We start from the raw sequence: 16,028 nt of genomic DNA, 5'->3' as shown, positions 1-16,028 counted from the left end.
TCTGACCTTCGAAGATGCGATCCAGGCGCTGCCTCTTCACTTTGTGTTTGTCCATGAGAGACATGAAGGCTGGGCTGAAAGGTCGATCAGAGGTTGCTGCCACTCTTTCCTCCTGCAGGACCCTCAATCCGATGCCAACAGCAAGACTAGATCCAATGAAAGACAGGCCTGGGCTTCACAGCTGGCTGTCGAGAAAAGGTAATGCTGGCATTAACAAACACTCAAATTACATCCTGACCTTTACGGAAACGTCTGCATGTCCGTATTTATTATCCCGATATGATGACCAATCACTCTCCTTGACAGTTTGGTCATTATTTCCTAGCACCCATTTATTTCTATTCTCAATCATATTGTGTGCTTCAGAAAGGGCTCCAAACTTCCTGCGTCACACACAATAACTATCAAGCCCTTAACCTCTGCTACACATTTCCTTCACAAGCTTGATTTTAGACCGTATGGTTAAAAAAAATGAAGGTTGAAAATATGTGCGGCCGTGACACAGCATTCTTTCAATTTGACTTAATCTAGCTTTTCTGTTGCCAAAAGCAAAAAAAAAGAGAGATCAGAAGAATAAGCAAATGATCTCACGGCATACTGTGATATAATGCCATAATAGTAAATTCTGAAAAACACTTGCTGTCAGAAGAAGCACAGCGTTAACAGAATGTCAGGCATGGTGATGTCAGTTTAAATTGTAATTCAGAAATGCCGTAACTATGAAAAATAAAAGTATTAAAATCCAGAGTGAAACAGAAAGCTCACATTAACTGAACATGAGCACTGTTGTCTTGGAATTCAGTTGCTAAAATGCCACTACTCATCAATTACAATGATTTTTAAAAGTAAAGCATTATGTAACTCTAAAAGATCCTTCAATAAACATTATGCTCTAATTCGTACTTTGAAATTTTTTCCTCTCTATGGTCCCTTTGGTAGTAAATCATGCAAACAAAATTTCATACTAAATTACAGTGAGCAAAGCAAACTTAAAATCCAGGGAGCAATTTTTTCTTATTGCTTACACATTCTAGATTCAGTCAGTCATGTCTTGTCATAATAAACCTCAATCAAAATATTTAAAATAATCTACCAAATACTTACAGAGTTAATGTATTATATCTAAGGAACGATTCTATTAAAATCAACCCCAGTCATGAATGTCCCAGAATTCTCACATAATAACTAATTTGCAAGTCTAAACATGCCCTCAAGAGTGCATTCTGTTTAAACTGTGCTTGATTTCACCCATTAAAATATAGAGAGGGAGGCTTTATGACAATTTGGAAGAAAACATACTACATGATACTCTAATGATTTAATTTTTTCTTATGGTTAATTACTGTATTGTTTTTCAAAAATGATTTTGTAATATAATACACAAACTAGAGAACATCACCAGACAATACAGATATAATTTCATGTCCAGATTCATTCAAATCCGGTGATTTACAATGTCTCAAGACAGTCACCCAAATACAACAAAACAATATGAATCATTTGCTTTTGTCTGGTACATTTATTGTCAAGACTTGTAGCCCCCAGGACTACATAATGTAATGCATGTACCTAAGAGAACAGGGTTTTATGAACAGATACTGGTGTTGTAACTGGTGTCGTAACATGATAGAATTAAGATCTACATCACAATTTAGTGCTGTAATTTTAACTGATCCAATCATGTTTACATATAAATAACTAAGTTAACAGCATAAGTAACTTAATTTGTATTAAAAATATATGTGTAAATGATTTTTTTTAAAACGAGCATTCTTCCCCAAAGCAGCAGTACTGTCACAGAGCTTCACATGCAAAAATCCCCTTATGCCAAGCTTTTGATGTAACTCTTAAAGTGGAATAAAATATTTAAAATCACTCTGTCGAGTGTTTATCCTACTAAGCTGAATGAAGACTGAAGCTCCCTATTTGCGTTATTTTACAAAATCAGAGGCAACAGAAGACAATACAATATAAGGATTTAAACAATCAGCTTTTAGAGACACAAACATCAGGTCCAGCTTTTAGACCAAATTAAACATCCATGTTTAAGACTATGCATGTTGTCTAATCATCTATAACAATCTGATCTCTAACAGAAACCAATCACCCTATATCTTCTTTAAATGACTAACACTAAAGTTTGATGAAACTGGCAATTTTTTATAAGCAAACGTAGTTTTCAGCATTTACTAGCAAATACCACAGGATCGGAATAGTAACTCAGCATTCACAGAACAGTGCAGTGTTCATCAACACAACATCTATGGAACCATGTATTTCTTAATGATGTTCCTTGTCCCTCCTTTTACTAATTGTACAGTTGAGAAAGATATCTTATAATTTTTTTCTAATTTTGCAGACCATGTTTTGTGGATGGCAATCTCAGCGCACTGTGCAGCACCACTGTAAAATTACTACAATGCACATTACAGTGGTAAACACCTGGGTGTATTCACAATATGCACAGCTGAATATCCTGTCAATGTTTCTCAAGTGAACTCAAGCATTTATACTAATGATTTCTGTCTTATACATAAAGAATGTCACCTACAAATATCAGCTTTATTAACACTAGGACATGATTACAGATTTCCTTATATAGATAATTAATGCTTGCTGAAATTGTTTGATGAGGCAGTTACATGCATAAAGAAACACTATCGCTTTTGCAACCTCCGAAAAGTGCAATTCAAAAGGAATGAAGCCTGTTTCCAACTTATTTCACAAAGTTTTCATTTATATTCACACCTCTAGCCTGCTTTGAAGCGGAGAACAAGACAGGAAAGCATAATTTCCACCCAGAGACTGCACACTTAACAGTGATAAATCATGAACTGATGTTTCCCTTAAACCCGCAGAGAACTCTTTGAAATATTACCAGTGCCCAATTTATTATCATTTGTATGCTCGTTCAAATTCTTTTCCTTAGTCTCACTTGAGCCATCTACCAATATGCAGTAAATTGGCTATTGTAAACATCCAACATTGGTATAACCTGTAGCAATGATTTTTACTTTTTATAGCAGAAACTTATTTGCCCATAAAAAGTAAAGAATAGAACGCCAATATTAACTAACAATGAATAACAAGCAAGGTAATGAGAAAAATGTAAAATGTAAAATGTAAATGTAAAATGTAAAAATAAAGCAGTAAAATAATTGACACAAATTCAGATGAACACAGCAGTCTATGGGACGCACAGTGGTGCAGTGGTTAGCATCGCTGCCTTGCAGCACTGGGGTCCTGGATTCAGTTCTGGACCAGGGTTGCTATGCGTGCGTAGTTTGTATGTTCTCGGCGTGCTCATGTGGGTTTTTGCCAAAGTGCTCCCTCCCACATTTCAAAGACATACTGGTACAGAGGGTTAATTGGCTTCTGGGAAAATGGGAAACCATGGTGTGGGTATGGACTGGCATCCCATCCAGGGTGTATGGATCCTTGTGCATGGATAAGCTCTAGTTCTGTCTACAAGCCTGTACTGGACAGTAGTTCGAAAATGGATGGACTCTAGCCTAAAGCAATATTGTTATTGTATTTACTGGCTAGATAAGTCCTGCACCATGACTACAGAATCAAATTCCACCAAACAAGATGAGTTCACAGCAAGATACCAATAACTAAGCCTGCATAAAAGCTGATCACATAAACCCATCTTCACTGAATATTTTGGACATTTAGTTTTTTAAATGAACTTGAGTTTAGTTAATCTTGCTACTTCTAGTCAAAAGCTACTCCTCTCTGATACAAGATGTGGTCAAAGGTTTGATTTATAAAAAAAAAACAGTCTATCCCTCAGCTTTCATCAACCATGACTAAAACATCAAAGAATTTCAACAAATTTGTCGAGCACAACCTCCTCTTATTTACAACATGTTTTGCTGCCTTCTTCATGTTTCAGTGCTACTGTAGATCCCTTAACTTAAAAAAAAAGACTCTCCATCTTTCTGGAATCACAGCTTTGATCACATGGTTGTTTGATATTCTTTGAATATAATGCCTGCATCAGATACCCGGTAATTGTCAGTGAGAGAATTGGATGCAAGATGGAATATGTAATTTGTAAAACCTCTTCGGAATTCCAAGGAGTGTGATGTTTAGTAAGCAGGAGAGTGGAGGGTGCAATCAGACTTCAGCAGGGGTTTTCACTCATCTGATTATAGACCACATTTCAAAGAATAAGCATCAAGCAATTTCACACAAATATCTGGATTTTTTTCCCAAGGCTGGCTTTTTACTAAATAATATTCTTTTATGCATCTTTAGCTTTCTGGGGTAGACTTTCTTGTTTAATGACCTTTTGGGCTAAAAATAAATTCACGAGCACTTTATATTATCTTCAAATAAGAAATATGGCACTGAAAACCCATCCTCTCATACAGTATATAGCACCTTTCACGGCTGTATACATGCTCACAACGACCTGCAGAGAAGTATCAGAATTCAAAGGAAAAAAATGTAAATATGAGAGCTCTCCTGGAGTGTGAAAAACCCATCTAGCACTTGATTAAATTATAGCCAAAATGCCATATATGTTTTTGTTAATCCTCTAGGCCAGCTTTTAGTCCCTGTGTTAAACATGTTTTACAGCAGGTTGACATGTGGCTTTTAAAAAGGGATCCCCAGGTGAATCTATCACCTGATACACTATAATGTTGAACACCATAAATACATAGGGCTTCTAATTAAATAAAACAGTGTACATATGGCAAAGATACAGGTTCCTTCTGAATAAGGCAGTGGGTATTAACGCTGCTTTGAATAAATATTTTGACAAGTTAGCATTAATTCAAGAAATAAATCCCAGTACTAGGACTGGGAAGGGGGCCATCTGAGTTTCTAACTGCTTTCCTGAACATTTTACAATTCAAGCCCACAGTAGATCCAAGTAGGGAGAGTTGCAGGCCAGCTGTGTTTTGGTTTTAGCAAGTCAGGTGCCTTCCTAATAAACTGATATTCCGAGAAGGAATTAAGTGCGGCTGCAGAGACAAAAGCCCATTATATAGATTCAAGTAATGTCCCCAGCAACTATAATCTACACTGAACAAATCTTTTTATAATGTCCAGCATTGCTGTAAGAAATAAAACACATTACCAGCTCTGTGGCTTTTAAAACTCCATTTGTAACAGATACTTGGTACAAATAATTAACAAGTTTGCATTTTTGTTGATACAAAAAACTAAATAATGCAATTGTGTAAGGCTCTCATTTGGCCACCCTATTATAGAACAGGTATTTCTTCTGTGGAATCAGTCCAGATTCAAATTCTGGCACTCAGAGAAACTGAACCTTTTAAAGTCCTGAACAGAGAAGACGATGGAGGGACTTAAAACACAAAAGTATTCAAAGGCATTGACAAAGTCAACTCCACGGGTTTCTTTAGAATAGTGAAAAATGAACTGGAGGACAGGCTGTGGGAGTGCAGTTAAAATCAAGAACATGAGGCACTTCTTTCCTCAACAGGCTGTGGGAGTATGGAACAAGCTACCCAGCCATGTTGTTGAAGATACTCTTGCTTCTTTCAAGGAACAACTGAATGAGATTCTGTGATCAATTAGCAGAGGAGGTAGATGAAGTTCTCTTTGCATCCAAACAGTAATGAGAAGATTTATTAAAAAAATAAAATAAAACAAGATCTTTCACCTAATACACAAGGTCAGGTAGAATAAATATGTAAAGCTCGGCACATGCGTGAATTTAATTAAATGGGCTAGGTGGGCCAATAAGCTTCTTCTCATTTGTAATCGTTCTTATGTTACGATGACATTTTAATAGTAAAGGCAAAGTCTCTTTAAGTCCCAGCTCTTTATGACACCAACCTCTTAACATTTTAACAGGCTTGAATGTCAAGATCAGTATTAGGCTTCTTTTACTAACCACTACCAGGAACTGTTTTCTCTGTTTTGCCTTTTTTGGCACACAGACTTCTTTTTTATCTCTTATTGCCACAGGGCCTCAAACACATTGAGAAATAGCTGGAGGATATTTACAAAATCAACACACATAAGCTTCGTCAAAATAGAAAAGTCTTTGCCTTTGCCTTGAGCTAAGAAACTGAAACGAATCTCATTTCCCTCGGGGAAGAAGATCACAGAGTAAGGCCACAGCAACTAAAAGAATGTATGCCTAAAGAAGCACTACAGAAGGAAGCAACACACAGGTCATTCCTTGCAGAGGGGGTATAAGGAGGCCAGCTATGTGCCTCTTTATCGATAAAGTCAAAGCAGCAAGAAAATAAGTGCATTTCCAGAGTGCTGAAATCTCAAAGAGGATCGAATTATTCTAAGCTATAGAAAAGCAGTGTGGCCCTGATCCTACTAACATTACCCACTGAAGAACCTTGGAAATCTAACTACCTTTTGTATCAGGATACTAGAATGCTGTGATTCATTCGATAAAGAAGTGACTTACTGTAGGAGCATATTTTACAACATATTTTCAAATGTGTAATTCTCTTGTTCTTGTCTGGGCAAGGACCTCAAAAGATTTTCAAGTGCTGGCAAGAGGAAGTTCTCTTTACATTCCCACAGTAATAAGCAGATTTATAAAATAATAAAACAAGACCTTTCACCAAGACACAGGAGCAGGTAGAATAACCAGAATAAATATGTAAAGCTCGGCACACGCAAAAATTGATACATTTTTTTATTCTTGTTCTTTCCTCAAGAATTATCACCTCCCTGGATAATCCCACATTCCTTAGTGAAACAATCTAATCTTTTACGTTCTTTTCATGTTCTATTCAAGGGAAGTGCAGGGCTCCTGAAAGCAATTTTTAACTGCATGGACATGACTTTCTACTACCGAGAAGTTATATTTAGAAACAGTATAATTACAATTCCAGTGACTTCAAATTGCTCACATCACCATGATAAGTTATCTCTTTAGCTATTTCTCTGGTATAATAACCTTCGCTTTACAGGTGTGAAACTGGATAATGACAAAATTCCCATGATAATACAGTGTGCTGGGAACTTAAACTGCCTGCATAACTGAGTGGTTCCCTGTTCTTTAACAAAATGACCACATATCAAAAATACATAATCAATTCTAATACTGTAAGCACAAGTTAGTCTTAAAAATACAGCTTAGTATAATACAAAAGGATACAATGTTACTGAAGAGTTACTTTAACCCTCAAAACACAAAACCAAAAAGTTACAGGTATGTTTATACCTGTATCACAAAAGGTCCTGATGTGTAAGTCAAAGATAAGAGGTCCATAATAAAAATAATATACTGTACACAATCTTAAATAAAGTGTCTGGAAGAATTGCATATCTCTCCAAGCGCACATGTAAAAGCAAAGAAGTGCTGTAAATATATATATATATGCTGGGCATACACACAATTATGCAGAAATTAGTGAAGTGGAAATCATGATGAAGATAGCAATATGCACAAGGCATCAGTAAAACCTACTGTATGAGGTGCAATTATAGTTCACACTAATGAAAAGTGGATATATTGAAATGACAGCCTTCATCTAAAATATTTATCTGAACATGGAGGAACTATCACCATTATCTACGTAGAGAGGAAGAAGGAAGGTCCAGAGTCTTAAGCTATACCTGGAATGTTATATTGATTGAATGATAATAATGTTTTAGATGTTATATATATATTAAGTTTTATTTTGTTTTTAGTTTTATTTCAATTTCCAAAAAGCTTCCTCACTTTCTTCATCTGATAAACCTCACTCTTTCTCAAAAGAACATCATACCACACATGAATATTTCTAAATGAATTGACCTAGGGCATAACAAATAATATAAATATTATAAATTGCATATGGCTTGACTTCACAATACCTCTACCACTAAATACAAAATCCATTGCTCCCCCAACACTGCTCACCTGCAGAGTCATTTGTTATTTTGCACATTGCGTACTGCAGAGCATCTTTAAGGAGTAGTGGTTTGTCTCCCACTGACATCACTGGAAGCCTGCTGACACCAGGGAAATCACAAAAGTCACCGTTTGCTTAAAAAAGCACTTTGCTGTCAAATGCCAACCCCAGCCTGGCAGTGCACAACCAATTATGTGTGCTGTCATGGTCAGTTAATGATACTGCCCACAGTTCAACTGTGATCAGTATTTGGTACCACAGATCTTAACCTGGTAGATGCTGCACATTGGTGGCGGTGGAGGGGAAAAGCGCATTGAGTGGAGTGTCCAGTAAAGCACTATATAAGTGTAAAGGATTATAATGTATTATTATTTATTATTATTAAAGACTAGCCTTCAAAGCTCTAGATATGTAGATTAATTCTGCAGATAGTAAAGACACATGGTTTGATATAGAGCTAGTGTGATTGGTTATTGTTTTCCTGTTTCTTTTGAAGTACTCAAATTCAATACAAATTCAGAATGATACCTGTATGTCTCAAAAAATGTTTATGGGAATTTAAGGCGTTATGCTGTACTGACAAAATAACTCAAATATCACCCTATCACCCTATATAAATACAATACTGGTGAAGATTTTCTTTTGAGATAAATAGTAAATACAGCGTGTAAGGTTTGTGGATATGAAGGCAGTTTACTTGCGTGAAATATATGGCTTCTTAATGTTATTTGTTGTGGTTAAATTACTCAACAGAAGTTCATGCAATAAATAAATTAATCAGCAAATAACTAGACCTTAAGTAAGATCACTTCTACTGTTTTGCACAGTGTTTGTTTTCACTGTCATTACTGTAATATTCAAGCTTTAAATCATCCGCTCCACAATGCCAAAAAAGGCACAGAGAAGCATTCCATCAATTTTGCACAGCAGAAATAACAAAGAGTCTCTAGTGTTAATGAGAGCTTCAGGCAAAACATTTTAGTAATTAAATCCCAAGTATTCACAAACTGTTTCTCTTCCTGGACTCTTGCACTAAAATGGGATGTGGTAAAAACATTAGGAAGCAGGGGTCTGTTTTGTAGGGGTTTTTTTACACTGAAAGCCAGTGTAAAGCCTGTGAGGGAAGCCCCCTATGCTCCACCCTAAGAGGTACACTCCTGGAACCTGGGGTTTCTTAAAGCTAGAGGCTAACTTGGGAGATCCTGTTAGGCCAGAGGCGGGGAAAATAAAGTCGACTGTTTTCTCAGACAGTCTTAAAGGATAACCGTCAATTTCAGCTACTAAATTTCCTATACAGAAATTAGCTGGCCTTTCTAAGACTAATCACACCTCGACATTACCAGTCTTCAACCTGTCATTGACCAAGTCTGTCTTAAATATGTTTATACTGGAAAAATCCATTCTTCCCCTGTGTTCGCGATTTCCCTCATTCCTCGTGATAAAGATACCAGACCTCCTTCATTCACTGGAAGGACGACACACTGTTTAGAGTGCTCAGTCCTCGGTACTCTCCCTTTCCTCTTTGGCTTTGTCATACATTGTAAATTAAAACTTCCATTCAATTAACTGGTAATATAATCCATCCATCCACTAACTGCTTTGTCCAATACAGGGATGCAAGGGAGCTGGAACCTATCCCAGCAAGCAATGAGGGGAAAGCAAGGCACACCCTGGATGTAATACCAGTCCATCAGTGGGCACACTCATACTGCACCAAAGCCAATTTTCCCAGAAACCACTTAAACTACCAATGAACAGGGGGAGAACATATAAATATACTGTTGACTGAACTCAGAGCCCCAATGCTGCGAGGCAGCTATGTTAACCAGTGTGCCACCATGCTGCCCAAGTACAGCAAACATTTAATCTTTTTACACAAATTTGTGTATATCTTGTTCTCGAAAAAATAAATGATAGTTAAATAATGTGGGGAATTTCACAAATTTGAATCTGGCGTGACATGCACATGAGCTACGCTTTGAAAACTGTGTACGCGTATGCATTACGTTATTAGTTTTTTATTATATAAAAGTTATATAGTTTAAAGTATTTTTTGGTTATACAGAATTCTCTGATTCAGTTTCTAGATACTGTAGGTTTACTGTACGGTAAATACATTTCCTTGTTTGCTGATTGGTCACACTGAATAATGTGACAAGGAAAGTGGGAGATATTAGACAGAGAGAATGAGGCAGTTGGAAATGTGACTGTTAAACTATTAAAAAAGAATATCTGTCTCCATCCATTCGATTCTTACAAGCAACCCTACAGTACAATTACAGTAGTTACAGAGTCTAAGGCACGCTGGTGCTTTCTTTATCAGTGCTTTCTTTATCGTGTGGCATCACTCTCAATATGACTCGTAAACCAACAACAAGTACAAAGGGGAAAGAAACAAGTCTGAAGTGGGCAGTCAGGAAAAGTGACTGATTTGAAGTTAAAATCGAGTATTTGAACAAGATGAGGGGTAGGATGACAGTGACCAGTTTAGCGCATCAGTATGGCAAGAATGAACCTTTATTTCGTGCAGAGACAGAGAGAAGCCTATTTGTGAGAGCCATGCATCTGCATTTTATTATTAAATTTGATTTGATCTATATTGTACAGTACTGCATTTGCTGTATTACTGTTTTAGTAATAATTTAAACTCAATACATACACTTACTAATACACTTATGTATTAATAAATCATGATTGATTTAACTTGTTTAAGGGAGGGGAATAGGAGGGTATAAGGGGTATGTTCTGATTACTGTATATACGATTTGGGGTGTATTCCTATATCAGGAACCTAATTACTGCTTAAAACTAAGTATACTGTATTTATATGGAGTGGTTAAATAGATTAAGATTATAGGAAGGAAGAGTGTCTTGATAGTTTTAGATTTCCAGATAACACTTAAATGTGTAAACCTGTTTCTCACTCAATAGTAAGTGAAAGAAGAATCATAAGGTTAACGTTGAACACATGTTTTTATTTTTATCCCAATTCTTTACAAATTGATAATGTTAACTTTGTAAACTAAAATTTGATTTATGGCCCCCAAATAAAATGCACTACACATCTTATGGTGAGAACACTTAACTGAAAATGACTTCTCACATTTCAAGAAACCATTACTCCCAAGGTAGAGATAATTGAAAATTTAATTCAGGTAACTGACACTAAGCAAATTAAGTTCTTTGGCTCTTTTCATTTTGGTTGCCATTAATGGTTATGAAGTGAGTGTCCATGCAAGTGAAAGGACAAATGTTAATAGTTTTCACAGGAGCAGTGATAGCAGGTTCTATAAGAGCTTCTCCTCACATCATATAATCTCCTGTTCTGGGAATAACACCCTAACTTTCATACCAGGACATTTGCCACCACTGCCCCATGGGACACTGGGATCAATTTGTGTCTTCAGCAATGCTACCAAATGTCAGAAGGAAAATCTGTATATACACAAATGTTTCAGTATAAGTGCTAGTTGAAGTTTTTGAAATGTTTTTTTACTCTTTAGAGTAAGTCACAGAGAAACTATGCATAATTGGTTTTATAACCTTTTTTGACCACAACAAAAAATAAAAGGCTATAAAACCAAGCTGGTCCCTGTTTCGGTGGAGAGTCTGGCAGCCATCATTCTAAAATCTGCTGTAGACACTCATTCCATTTTTAACATATTCTTGAATTCATCTCAAAGCACCAAATCTCAGATGCCCGACTGAACACCTTAGGAACATCGGAAATCCTGAAAAAGTAAAGATAACAATGAGCAATGATCTGTAGTAGAAACCTAGGTCTACTATATACAGTATATACTGAATACTGTCTTTCCATTTTAACATGCTGAAAGTAAGAATTAGGTTTAATGATGGAGAAGTTCAAGCACAGTACAAAGAAAAAAAGAAATTTATCATTTCTTCCATCATTTTCTGTCAGACAGAATTCAAATTCCTTTGAATGAATTGCACAAAAAAGAATTATAAATGGAAGCTATGATGGAAACACCTGATGGAAACACCTGCGGGCTTTGTCTCAGAGACAAATAATCTACTGATATAGAAGGCCTGTGTTCATTGAATTTGATTGGAATCTTCAGTATTTATTAAAAATTAATAGCATTGCAGCCAATAGTCAAACATTTCTAAACAGACAAATTTAGCCACATGTGCTTATTATCCTGTACTTTTAGTTTCATTACATCCTGTACTTTTAGCTATGATTATAAGACCAATGTATCGTCAGTGGCAGAAAAAGAAATGGGATAAACAGTAACAGAGCGCTGCAAATACATTTGGACTACAATAAACCATCACAATCCAACAAAAACATGAAAACACTTTAAGGGTAACTTGAAATAAATGATGCCTCGAAGTGGATTTCACTCATCATGATATTATACTGTGGGGTGGTAGGTAGTCTGAGACCTGGTTGTTTACTGGGTACGTTATCTGGGCTTAATTATTTTGAGAGAATTATTTTGGCAGAGAAGTGTGGGCATTCCTTTTAAACAACGAGGTTATAATGGTTTTTAAATGGTGCTCAAATCATTCTCTTCTTCCTATTACTTATACTGTATCTCTACATGATTCATACCCAGCTGTGCGCTGTTTCAGTGAACCTCGATTTTCCAAAGAATATTTGCTTTCTGAATGAAACCACTGCAGCTCAAAGCTGCTCCAGGTCCACTGACTAATGGATATCAGAATTGAGCTAATTTGCCTCCCTGTTTCACTTCTGTGCAATTGTTTTTCAGATTACAGGAATTGTTAAGTAAAGGGAAAAACAGGAATTTAAGGAGAAACTTTCAATTTCTCAAATATAACTGTATGCAAAAAATAAGAAACAACATGATTACGACATTGTTATATTCATACACACTTAAAATACTCATAACTATTCACCTTCAAAAGTAATAACCTGCTGTTATCTCTGAGCTGTGTCTCTGTTTTGTGTTGTCTTTAAGACTGATTCAAAATGAATCAGAGTGAAGACCTTTAGGCCTGTTTTATGTCACCAAACAAGATATCCCTTGATGTGACGGGAGTACAATCCATTTAAATCCAGTTAAAAGCCTCCTAATTTTTCGGCTTGAGTTATACAGTACTTGTATAATACCTGTTCTTTACCACCACTGTGGTAAAGCAGATCTGCACACTACAGTGTTCTGTGCAGAGCTATAGGCAACAGTGTTGTAGCATTAGGGCTCTAGACTCACATCTGAAAGGTTGCAAGTTCACATTCCTGGTAGTATACAACTGTTTATACCCCAGAGCAAGGTACATCATTCCGATTGCTTCAGTACAATTCCCAGCCATATCAATAAATATATCTGTAACTTGCTTTGGATAAAAAAAACATCTAAACCAGTTCAGAACGTTACATTAACCAAAACGTGATAGCGCTCTATTTAAGACACAAGATCGCAAGCAAACCTTTGAAGAAAAAAGATCAGGCTTTTTAAGACCAGCCTAGTATTTTTCACATTTGGAATAACCAGCTTGCAAAGATTACTTGACTCAGTGGTTCATCCAATATCAGAAGTTAAAAATCAAAAGAATTTTAGTCCCCAGAATTGACAATCATGGAATCTGTTCTGGATGAAGGTGGAGATACCAACATTTATGGGAAATGATGTATCTGCCACATCCACATAACCAGTTGTGACGCACAACATTTGCTGCCTTCACTTTTTGACTCCAGTGAGGTATATTATTGCTGGATAAAAAACGACAGGCTACACAAAGGTTAATGATGACTAACATCTACACTTCTTAACAGTAAATAATATAATCATGGGAGGGAGCACAAAAAAAGGACTTTACTGTCACGCCCTCTGCAGCCAGGGGGTGCTCCTTCTCTGTCCTGTCTCTCATTTCCGTTTCTTTGCTGTCCTTCCAGTGTTTGTCTCTCTCTGGGGCTATATATTTCCGGGTCTTTCAGTCTGCCTTGGCTCAGCATTGACGTTCGGATGTCCTGAAACCCCCCTAACACCAGGTCGCTCCACGTCCGCTACCTGAGGGCAGAGGTTTCTATACGGCATTCCTTGAACAGCTGAGCCTGGGCTAACCCCTGTCTCGCCGCTACGCATAGGGTCTTTTCGCTCTCCTGCCATTCTACGGTTCGTCCTCTCTGACATCCGTGATATTTACTAGGAAAGGGACTGACTTCAGATACTAGTTATCTTTCCAACTGCGCAGGAAAATAACTCCTATCAAAAAAAGAATACTTTTAAAAAGTCTCAAGGCATCCTTGGAAGATTAGTGCAGAACTGGACTAGTATATTTTGGAAAGTGCAGAGCAACAGAATTACAACCAGAAACAAACTAAGAATAGAGCTTGGATTTACACTGGTATTTCAGTGGATGTAGGACTTGGATTCCTTTATAATGACCTAATTCAGTATGGATTTGTCAAATAGCATTAATTATTAATTATTATTATAAAGCTAAACTATAGCACAGACAATATTGCTTTTAAGAACAAAGGACAGTAAAATCTAACTTTGTTTAAATTGCTGAAACACATTGGTTGTTCTGCATTGTGTACCAGTAACACGTATGTCTATGGCTGTGAAGTATTTGGATTGATATAAATGAATTATATTTAATCATCCTAATTCATATAAATTCTAAGAAGTGCTTTTACTTAGGAATGGACATGGGCAATTTAAGTATACTGGATCACAATCTACAGTAAGCTTCCTTGAAAATGTTTACTAACCATACAGGGTTGTTTATCAAATAGACAATAATGATAACAATTTGAACACACATCGACGGCTACAATCTTAATTTGTCAGCAAACTAACTGCTGATGGTTTGGATTTGTAAATCGCATAAATTTGTTGACAAAGTGGAGAGTGACAGTCTAAAAGAGAATATGCATTTTCAACTACCCACGAGGCCCACTGCTCTGCCAATTAGAATATTGTAGGTTTGATCTTTAGAGATGCTCCTCAACACAGCTTCTGTTAAAGGACGACCACCAGCGTCCTTTTCTAAGTTTGTGGTTCAAGATAACCTACTATAGGACCTCAAGCACCAATGTATCAGTCTTGCCAGTGAGAGACACTTTGCTCCTCCTATCAGTGCTAACTCTCCTGTAAAGCAAACAACCGTGACAGGTGGAACACCATTCTCCCCAGGACATATAGGGGTTTACGGGGTTTACCGCGGACTAAACTGATCAACAATTATTATTTTTTCATCAGAGCCAGATATACAGTAATGCTCCTTGGTACAAGGGGGTCCCACTATGGCTCACCGACTGTATCTCAGAGGTGATGACAAAGAAGCTTGTAGAGGAGTATTACTGAAGTGAGCGAGGAATGGTTGTATGTTGCCATTCCTCGCTCACTTCAAATTTCATTGCACTAAGAATGTATTTAGAAAAAAATACACCTACACTATTCTTAAAATGCAATTAATTTTGTATAAACAGCCTTTCAATTAAATCAAACCCTTCTGGATATTCAGTTTCAGGGCGCTTTTAATGTGAAAAACTTCAAATTACTTCAATCAGTCAAATGCAAGGTCTCACAATCATTCAATTTGAAAACAAATGCCTTTAGATTTTCTGTACGAGTTGCTTCAGCTTTTTTTAAAAAATAGATTTTTTTCAGGGTGTGTGTACATCAACATAGTAGGCCATGTCTCAGTTAACAAAGTTAAGTATTGATGTCAGAATATTAAAAATGATACAAATCTTAAATAACAGCTTGATGCGAATCCCTCATTTGTTAGAATAAAATGAAAATGAGTCACCCATATGCTACATTTGAAATCACCAAAAACGAATACACTGAAAATGTTGCAAAAGGTTAGTTGTCAACATTACCCAGATTTTTTTGTACTTTTTTGAGCACCGTTAAATAAAAGAAAACAGCATAATATCAAAAACAATAACATGATTTTCAATCTATTTGTGTAGTTATTGTAGGCCTATATTGTTAGCATAGTGCTAACATCCAGTTTTCATATAATGGGGAAAAAGGAATGACAACTGGAAAAAAAAACAAACAGTACAATACACTCATGCCTTAAAAGCCAGTTTAGGAAGATTATGGACTATGATATTAAAAGTCAATTTTACAGGAAAATAAACCATAAAAATATAAGAAACCATGAGGGTAAAATAGCTAAAGAACAAGAATGAGAAAAGGAAACAAATCATACATAAGTTAAAAATACCTGACT

The 16,028-nt window shown here is 36.3% G+C and overlaps 1 protein-coding gene across 2 annotated transcripts in view; it reads right to left on the bottom strand.

Annotated features, from left to right (window-relative positions):
* Positions 1 to 16,028, bottom strand: part of ctbp1 (C-terminal binding protein 1) — a 217,088-nt gene that overhangs the window by 187,398 nt on the left and 13,662 nt on the right. For both annotated transcript variants that reach the window (XM_006629639.3, XM_015344950.2), the window contains exon 2: positions 7 to 185. In XM_006629639.3, coding sequence (XP_006629702.1) covers positions 7 to 64 — 58 coding nt within the window. In that variant the 5' untranslated portion in view covers positions 65 to 185. The remainder of the gene's footprint in view (positions 1 to 6; positions 186 to 16,028) is intronic.

This window comes from Lepisosteus oculatus, chromosome 1 (genome assembly GCF_040954835.1).
Source record: "Lepisosteus oculatus isolate fLepOcu1 chromosome 1, fLepOcu1.hap2, whole genome shotgun sequence".
Taxonomy (NCBI): domain Eukaryota; kingdom Metazoa; phylum Chordata; class Actinopteri; order Semionotiformes; family Lepisosteidae; genus Lepisosteus; species Lepisosteus oculatus.
The sequence above is the reverse complement of the archived record's forward strand: the minus strand, read 5'-3'. Positions and strand labels throughout refer to the sequence as shown.